Below are 10,372 nucleotides of genomic sequence, written 5' to 3'. Positions count from 1 at the left end.
TGTGCATTTTATTTTAACGAATACATATTGTTAGACAACATTTTTTATACAGGGCGTAAGGATAGCTTACCGTTTGTTAATGCCAATATGTGTTTTACCATTTTTTTCTGTAATGATAAATTGTCCGTAATAAAAATAACTGCCAAATTAAGTTGCATAAACAATTACAGTACTATACCCTTATAACAATAATAATATTTATGTCCACAAACCCAATGTAGGTTAGAGGCGAATTATTTCGCGACTGCGGAGCATGGTGGTACACATCTAGACGCACCTGCTCATTTCTACGAGAACAGATCCAGGACTCATCAAATTCCTATGGCAAAACTTGTGGGATGGGGAGTGATTATCAATGTTAAGGTAGGCGACTGGTAGGTAACAGTAGGAACAAAATACTAAAGATGTAAAAGCCTATGGTTAAAAAGACACATTGTATGGACTGTTTGTACGATAACCAGCTTAAGTCTCATATTTCTTCTTTCAAAAGTAATATTTAAAAATTAATCTAACAACATATGTGTTCTATTATTGTGATAATCTGACAAACAATTTCCATAACAAATGTCATTAATTTCACAAAATAAATAGCTCGAATATAAATGTAATAAGAAATAGTAAGCTTGATCCCAACTTTTTATGTTGACATATGAAATGTTGGAAATCGGGTCATGACGTTAAACGATCATGTCATAAACGACACTGAAAAATAAAACTACTGAGTTGTAAAGATAAATACGATACAATACACATTAATTTAAATATGAAGGCATTATAGATTATGTGGTATTTTGCACATACTGTTTAAAGTTACTTAAGTTTTAACATAATGCACATTACATAGACTGAATGTTAATTAATGAACAGCTTTACTTTTCAAAAACATTGACTTCGTTTCACAGGCAAAAGCTTCACAGAATCTCGACTACCGTGTCACCGTTGACGACCTTCAAAACTGGGAGGCGCAGTACGGCCGCATTCCCAACGGGGCTGTTGTCGTCATGAACTCGGGGTGGCACCATAAATACCCGAACAAGACCGAAGTTTTCGGGACCGAGTCTACGACCGATCCAACAACATTCCATTTCCCGGGATTCCATGAGAATGCCGCCGAATGGCTGGTACAAAATAGAAATATTCACGTGATTGGCGTTGACACGCCCTCCACTGATTATGGCCAATCAAAGACATTTCCGGTTCATGTGATTCTAGGGCGTGCGAATATTCCAGGCCTTGAAAATGTCGCAAATTTAGATGCCATCCCGGAGTTTGGTTCCCTCATTTCAGTAGCTGTAATCAAACTTCAAGACGGAAGCGGGGGTCCTACAAGAGTGTTTGCCACGTTGCCACCAACCAATGATTGCTTCATGAGTACATATCTCAACATTGGACTGACATTTATTGCGTTGGTAATTAGCATGTTTCTCACAGCAGATTAACGTTCTAGACTAAAAGTGTGTGCAGTGTACGGAGTTGTGTGAACAACACAAATATAACGTTTACATGTTCACGTTAGGGACATATCCATGTTATGTAATGCATTTTTTGTTATTAAGGTAGACTTTGTTTGCAAAGATTGCAGTTACATTTGGACAACATTATGAATACTAATATTAAACACATCTATATATCTTTCCATGTAACTCGTTTAATAACAAAACATACACGAATATTGTGTTGTAATCAAAATCTAATGTGGGTTGTACGTCTCGTTGCCGTTTGTAGATATGATATAGATATATTACAAATCAAAAAATCTGTATTATATTAGGTTAATCCACTCTTCGTCGAATTGACTAGCTCATTTGGTAAAACGTTTAACCACATGTCCGAAGATAGTAGGTTCGATCCTCGACCTGGCTATAAAGCAATAATCGGTCATGAAATCCTTACAACTGCCGGCCTGGCTATATACCAATCATTTATAAACTTGGTCTTGCAATCCGTTCGACTGCCATTATTCCTACCTCTGATTCAAGCGCGGCAGTTGCCAGTTTACGGTACATACATGCGTATATAGGACTGGTAACAAAAAATTAAATATGAGTTGGTAAACCTGACCGCCTTGGTATAAAATACTGCGCAACATCCAGCTAAACACACACACACACACACACACACACACACACACACACACACACACACACACACACACACACACACACACACACACACACACACACACACACACACACACACACACACACACACACACACACACACACACACACACACACACACACACACACACACACACACACACACACACACACACACACGCGCACGCACGCACGCACGCACGCACAAACACACACACACACACACACACACACGCACGCACACACACACACAAACACACACACACACAAACACACACACACACACACACGCACGCACGCACGCACGCACGCACACACGCACGCACACACACACACACACACACACACACACACACACACACACACACACACACACACACACACACACACACACACACACACACACACAAACACACACACACACACACACACACTAGATAGTAGAAAGATTGTCAAAAAGTAATATTGTTTTTATAGTCATAAAACAAAATGTCCGATGATAAACAAATACAACTATAGTGAGTGTTTTCCATGTTATTGCGTGTAATCGTAAAAACCAGATCGAGCACAGAAACATGAGATAGCCTGGTACTTTTTTGCATTGGTTGTTGTCTGTATTTGTCGAGGTTATGTTGTATTTGGGTTTAACTGAATGACAGTTTAAGCCACCCATCCCATGCTAATCTGTATTGGATTCCGTTGAATAAAAAAAGCATACATACAATCAATCAATTTAATCTAATTGTCATACTCGATCGCATTTAGCATTATAGGTCAATGCTAGGTTATACAGTTAATATCAGACCTTAATGTCTGTGCATATAATGTTTTGATAAGAGTACAAATTATGTGTTTATTTAAAAAAAAAGAAAAAAGAAATGTACACACATTTTGATTGGAGTAAAATTTTTGTATCAAACAATTGCATCAAACAAACACAAACGATACCACCGACATTGAAAATGAAATAACGTTAAAAAAACAAATATTAGATGAAATTTATCATACACACCTCAATGGAATAATACTAAGAGCGCGTGCACAGCATGTTGAACACAATGAAAAAAATACAAAATACTTCGCAAACATTGAAAAACGTAGAAGTGAACAAAAAACAGTACACAAATTAGTAGTCAATGGCAAAGATATAACAAACAGAACTCAAATACTAGAAGAACAACGTTTATTTTTCGAAGCCCTCTATAAACGAAAAAATGTTGAAAATAACACCCTTTTTAAAAATACACATCACGCTTTAAATCAAGAAGAACAACTATTGTGTGACGGATTACTAAATGAATATGAATGTGGATTAGCACTAAAAGAAATGCAAAATAACAAAAGTCCAGGATCTGATGGCATCACCATTGAGTTTTATAAAATATTTTGGAATGATATCAAAACACATTTAATTAAATCACTAAACTATTCATATAATAATGAAAACCTTACTACGCTTCAAAAACAAGGTATAATATCACTCATTCCAAAACCTGGAAAAAACTTAGAATCCTTATCGAACTGGCGCCCAATTAGTTTACTCAACAATGATTATAAAATTGCAACTAAAAGTATAGCAAACAGAATAAAAAAAATATTACCATCAATCATTTCAAAATCTCAATCTGGTTTCATAAAAGGACGTTACATTGGTGAAAACGTTCGTCTTATCCAAGAATGCATAAACTATTTCAACAATTCAAATGATCCTGGTCTAATTTCTTTGCAGACTTCGAAAAGGCATTCGATTCGCTTGATCATTCATTTATGTTCTCTTGCTTAGAAAATATGAACTTTGGTGAAAGTCTCATTCAATGGATCAAACTATTCTATACGGATATTAACAGTTTAATCATTAACAATGGCTTCTTTTCAAACAGTTTCAACATCGAACGAGGGGTTCGACAAGGATGTCCACTCTCATCATCGCTATTTATTATTTGCATCGAGTATCTATCACATCACATCCAATCAAATAAACACATAAAAGGCATATCACTAGAACCTGAGGAAGAAATCAAACAGTCCCTATTTGCTGACGATGCAACTTATTTTTTAAACGACAATTACGATTCTTTCCATAACCTAATAGAATCGCTAACCTTGTACGGAATGACATCGGGTCTTAAACTAAACAAAAGTAAATGTACTGTGCTACGAGTAGGTAAATTAAAACAAAGTAATGTCCAATATAAAAAAGAAATGAAATTTCATTGGACATCCGATGAAGCCACAACGTTAGGAATTACTTTCACAAATAATGAAAAGGATACAGTTCTTAAAAACATACTACCTAAATTACAAAATTTTAAAAACTGCTTAAAATCATGGCATCACCGTAAACTTACACTTATCGGAAAAAAACACAGTATTGAAAACGTTTGCACTTCCTAAACTAATTTATGTATTAACAGTCCTCCCAAATCCACCAAATGATGTTATTAACGATATAAAATCAGCAATATTTAATTTCATATGGGACGGTAAGCCTGATAAAATAAAACGAACTCAGTTAATTCAATCTGTAGAAAATGGAGGTATCCAATTAACGAACATTGACTCATTCTTGAATGCAATCAAATGCAGCTGGGTTAAAAGATACCTAGATAGTACCAATACGAGTAAATGGAAATTATTCTACCAGAAAATCCTAAAAAAATATGGTGACTCTTTACTCTTTGAATGTAACATCAACAATACTACCCTACATGAAATTGCAAACAAAAACATATTTCTGTCTGATGTTCTATCAGCATGGAGTGATGTCACTCATAATCTAGAAACCCAAAACAGCAGTAAAACTATTTTATGGAACAATAAAGACATAACTTCAAACAATAAGACGTTTTTCTATAAAGATTGGTTTGAACGAAGCATTAAATATGTCGACCAATTATATGACTACAGAATTAAGGATTTCTACTCTTTTGATAATATATGCTACATATACGGAATACCTTCAAATAATTTTCTGAAATACTACACACTAATCAAAAGCATACCCATACATATTAAAACTGAAATCAATACAAATAATACACCATGTACTCAAACAACATTTGTAGAAAACATACTTGGAAGAAAAAACAAAACAAATAAAATATTTTACTCACTACAAATTAAAAACCCTACAGAAAACTCCAAAATCCAAAATAAATGGCAAGTCCTTTTTGGAGAAAATGAACTTAATTGGAAAGACATATTTACCATGCCATATAAAGCAACTATTGAAAGCACACTGAGAAATTTTCAATATAAATACATCCATAGAAATATAGCTACAAATAAATATCTCTTTAAATGCAAGTTATCTAACTCAAATCTGTGTGACTTCTGCAGTGAAAATATTGAAACTATAGAACATCTTTTCTGGGAGTGCAAACACATCCAGCCTATTTGGAATCAATTAATATCTTTTCTTGAACAACATCAACTAAACGTTAATTTATCTTTCTTAAATGTAAGTTTCGGAATTAACTCATTGAAATCAATAGACTGTAATAATATTGTGAATTTTATGGTTATATTGATGAAATATTTTATCTTAAACATGAAGTACAAAAAACAAGTACCAAATTTTAATTGTTTTGTCCATAGTCTTAAACTAAAAATCCAGATTGAGAAAGAAATAGCCCTCAGAAATGACACATTACAAATCTTTGAACAAAAATGGAATCGGATTAAACTCTCATGATGTTTGTCCACTTATATACATTTCACTCTAATGTTAGTTTATCTCTCTAAAATAGTTTTGTTTATTTTTATTATTAGTTTTTTTCATAACTATTCTTCTGTGGTTCTTTTCTTTTCTCTCTAAAAAAATAAATACTATATTAGCATATCTTGTATTACATGTCTGAACTTTATTGCTTTGTACAATCACTATGTTGTATGATCATGTACATGTTTACATTGTATGTATGATATTGAATAAAAAAAAAAAAAAAAATTTTTGTGTTACGAACAAAATAGTTTAATCACAGATACGATTTGATGGGAATTTCAGGGAAATTATTTAAATGTTTTTGTAAATATACACATTGGGTATATCATACAGCCGAAATATCAACAAGGAAATAACGAAAACGATAATTAAATGACAAAAAAACTGTAAAATAAAAGTGATCGAGTACGATACAAACTTGAACTGACATGCTTGTATAAAACGATGGAATCGAGAAAATTTGCACAAGGATTTTTATCCCACAGTTTACGAAGCCGAAGAACAGCGGATGAGATGTTGAAACTGCTGACACGAAACGAATCAAAATTCGAAAAAGACATTGAAGGGGTTTGTACTGTTGAGGGAATACAAGAAGCAGAATATAATGTCGCACAGGAGGTTATCAAAGAACGCCTTTTAAAATTAAGGACTCTTGTGGATGACTATGTTGAGCACATAAATGTTAAATTGGAGATCAATCGTGAAAGAAATTAATAGACACTCAAGCAAGTGAAAGAAACCGCGAGGCATAGGCTTGACAAACTAAGATTTGATATAGAGAAGCTAACAGAAATTGTGAAACCTGACGTGACTTCTGAACCGCTTGTAAATAATGTAAAGCTAGTTGAGATGGCCTTGCAATCGATTGATGGGGCGTCTGCTTTAAATACGAATATACCATTCTTTTTAACTGACTTCGATATCTGAACGCGGCCGTTAAACGACGAAACAGTTAAACAATTGATTGGTGATCTACATGAATCTGAAGTACAAATAATAGATATTCTTTACCCTGTAAAGTGTGTTGAACAAATAACATCCAATGAAGATACAGATATAAACGCCATTTTAGTGTGTGAATCTGGAGGCATGTTTGCAAATTTCGGTGCAAGTCATACGTTGACAATGTTAACCAAAGGCAAATCACTAAACGTATTCACTGCAGAATTGATGATTTAATGACTACACCGGATGGGAAAGTAATATGTACGTCAAAGGACAGTTTTAAAATACATTGCTTTTCGCCGAAAAGAAAGAATCCTGGAAAGTTTGATGATACGATTTTGGTTAAGGACAGTCTACATGTGCATGACTGACTTTGTGTAACCTATCTGGAGTGTTAGCTGTCTGTGGAACCGACAAGCCTAACTACTCTGACGAAAAGTCGAACGAACTGTCATTATAGAATACGCATTTACTGGTAAAGAAGTAAAGCGTTTGATGATTCAGGCTTCATCGGAAATGTATATCGAATGTCACAAAATATCAACAATGAATACATATTGACGTTCCCGAAGGAAGGCACAATACTGTCTATGAACACCGTCGGTAAAATACAGTTTTCATTCTCAAATAAGGACTTCATTCGCTTATGTGGCCTCGGTTTCCCAAGCAAAACATCAGGCGCGTCAAGACTACATTTGGTGGAGCAGGAAGTTGCATTTTTGCCTTCTGAGATAGCTTGTGACGCAATTGGGCAAGTGTTCGTTTCTGATTGGCTGAACAAAACGGTGTTTCTGTTCGATGAGAAACTGTCTATGTTACGGACATTGGGAGACAGCTTTTTTGGGCCTAACGCGTGGTGTTATGACAAAAGGAATAATGCGTTGGTCGTCGCTGACAGAAAACTAAAGCAGGTGTAAACAACTACTTAACGAATGTATGTATTGGATAAATGGACACCATGGACTGAAAGTTAATTAATGAACATGTCTAGATTATGAAGATTTATCAATGGCCAAGTGAAGCTTTAAGCATCATGATGGTAATGTTGTGTTGATATCATACTGCTAAACTGATACTTCAAGTACGAATTGCATGATATATTTGTCCAAAAAGCTCTGATAAGGATTTTAGAATAATTGTTGATGTGAGTTACTTACAAAATTGGAAAGCGTACATGTTCGGTTATTAATTAAACACTTTAAATCTGTTCATTTTTATTCAATCTCTGCGTAAGTGACATAGACTATTAGTTTTTATTTTATGTTTTACTGATGTATATCTTACACCCATTGTCACAGTATATTATGCGCGTATTGTATGTGTAATTTTTATTGTTGTTATTGTTTTTATGAGCGGTTTGGAAGGGCGGTGATTACTCAAACGTCGTAGAAAGCTTTGTGTCGTGTCTAGTGTATTTCCCTTAAAAGCTATAGGTTCAATGCCAGATGAAGGCCTAAACAAACAGTATCGAATTAATTGTGTTTGATAGTTGCCTTTCATGGCTGACTAAAGTATTATTTATCAAAACGGTGAGAAGTGTTCAATGTGTGGGTCTTCGGGGAGAAAAAGCAGAAACGTGTGAAAAAACGAAATTTTATTTGTGATATTGTGTACGTTTTATGTTTCAAATAACATATTAAGCAGAAAGAGAACACAAAGTACAAGATGATTGGATTTTCCAAAACAAATATATAAAACAAAATTGGTAGATGAATTTGAATTAACGATTTATGAACCTTTTGTGAAAACCTACTTCACTCTGACACGAAATCCTCAACAGGCTAATCTAACGGCTTGCAAGACATACAATAAGTCGCATTCTAATTTATTTTCTATCAACAAGTATTAATTTTACAATATTTGCATTTGCTGCAGGAAATTTAATATATATCCACACCATGAAAAATAAGTTTATTGTTTTTCAAAGAAATCATTATTTAACAAATTTTAAATGTCATAGAATAGGTAATGTGAAAGAAATGCATATCAACAGATGCTGCGATAAAGGAAATTACATTTATTATCAAACGAAAACATTAAAAGCTTACCAAAACGTGCCCAGTGTATAACCTAAACAACAACCTTAAGAAATATGTCCGTTAAAAGAGAAAAGAGCCAAACAGAGGTATATTAAATTATTTGAATTGAATAAAACAAAACAACTTATTACTACAACCGTTTCAGACAACGAAGCAATTCTGGCACAAATTGTGGGACTCGTTCCAACTCTATTATATAGTCGCTTTACTTTATTAAAACAATAAGTTAATTAAACAAGCATCAGTCATGTTTTACCGGACAACAAAATATACATTACACATTTGCGACTGCTTTTCTTACAAATCACTTCGTGAATAAAACCTGCAAGGACATTTTAAAAATAGTGCGCAATAAGAACAAATTCATAAACAAGTACAAAGTAAACATACATGCTGAATGTTTGTTAAAATATGAGTTCATTTAATGATGTGTGATTAACAGACAACATAACATGCGCAATTATAGAGCAAACACCATCATCGACCTTATGTCTACTTGTGCAATACCTCGTGCATGTTCGCATATAATGTATAAAGCATATTTATTATTTTGTCGACGTTGACATTTCCTTGATGAAACTAAAAACTAAAAATAATTATAGAATTCAAACGTTGAAAAAGTAAGCCAGGGTTAAAAAAATTCAGGAAAAATTTTTTACTTGCAAATTATGGAGATAGTTTTAGCTAGAAGGTATGGAAAGTAGGTAGTCAAAGTAATAATATAATTGTGTGTCAATTTTACACCATGTTATATTCGTTTCTGAAGATTATGCAATTGTTATTTCCACGTGAATGCTGTATTTCTGATGAATCTGTATTTTGTTATTTTACTTATATTGCAGACTGGTTTCTTTACAGTCACGTTCCATCACAAGCTTCTTAATTAATATATCAGTCGAATATATGAATATAACAACATGAACATCGTGATGAGAAATAAAGACGACATATAACAGTATCTGCCCATAACTTTTCATAACGATACGACAGTTAAGCAGACATTCAAACCATAAATGAACATCGTTTGAACTTATCTTGAAGACACATTATTGCATCGATTTGTGTGACTAAAAAAAAGAAAATACACAGCACATTTACCCGTATGCATAATAGTTAGAATGAATGCTGGTTGTACTAAGCGAACGAAGCAAAGTTGATATTTCTGAATGACAGTGTGATCGAACTGTTGCTATGTACACAACAATAGCAATACGATTGTGGCTGAACGGAACAGTAAGCGATTTCTTTTGAAACATTGAACTCCCATGTGTTACGAGTTTTGCTATTCTTATATACACGTTATTTCGATAGATTCATATAGACTTGTCTTGATAAGGAAAATATGATTAATAAAGCAATGAATGCATATTATAAAGATGTACATAACCATCGATTATAATAAATCGTGTACTAAGAAACACATGTACATTTATGACAAACTGACCATTGTTTCATTTATTGCTATCAATTATAGATACAATGAAGATTCGTCATTCATTATTAATTGTCAAAGCAGTTTTTTTATTTATGTGGTCGATAATTATATTGTTAATGTATCTCCGACT

At 33.6% G+C, this 10,372-nt stretch overlaps 1 protein-coding gene across 1 annotated transcript; it reads left to right on the top strand.

The window, feature by feature from the left end:
- Positions 1–226: 226 nt before the first annotated feature.
- LOC127830932 (isatin hydrolase-like) lies at positions 227–1,585 on the top strand. The gene is made up of 2 exons (XM_052355869.1): positions 227–363; positions 903–1,585. Exons 1-2 carry the CDS (start codon positions 322–324, stop codon positions 1,437–1,439), a joined length of 579 nt encoding a protein of 192 aa, XP_052211829.1. The 5' UTR covers positions 227–321; the 3' UTR covers positions 1,440–1,585.
- Positions 1,586–10,372: the final 8,787 nt, after the last annotated feature.

The sequence above is a fragment of the Dreissena polymorpha genome, chromosome 5, assembly GCF_020536995.1.
Source record: "Dreissena polymorpha isolate Duluth1 chromosome 5, UMN_Dpol_1.0, whole genome shotgun sequence".
NCBI classification, from domain to species: Eukaryota; Metazoa; Mollusca; class Bivalvia; order Myida; family Dreissenidae; genus Dreissena; species Dreissena polymorpha.
Note: the sequence above shows the minus strand (reverse complement) of the source record. Positions and strands in the feature narration are given on the sequence as shown.

Bases quoted from the DNA above. Each gene is read 5' to 3' on its own strand.
- LOC127830932 (XM_052355869.1), top strand. From the start codon at position 322: ATGGCAAAACTTGTGGGATGGGGAGTGATTATCAATGTTAAG. The intron at 364-902 runs GTAGGCGACTGG...TTCGTTTCACAG, and splicing joins GAGTGATTATCAATGTTAAG to GCAAAAGCTTCACAGAATCT.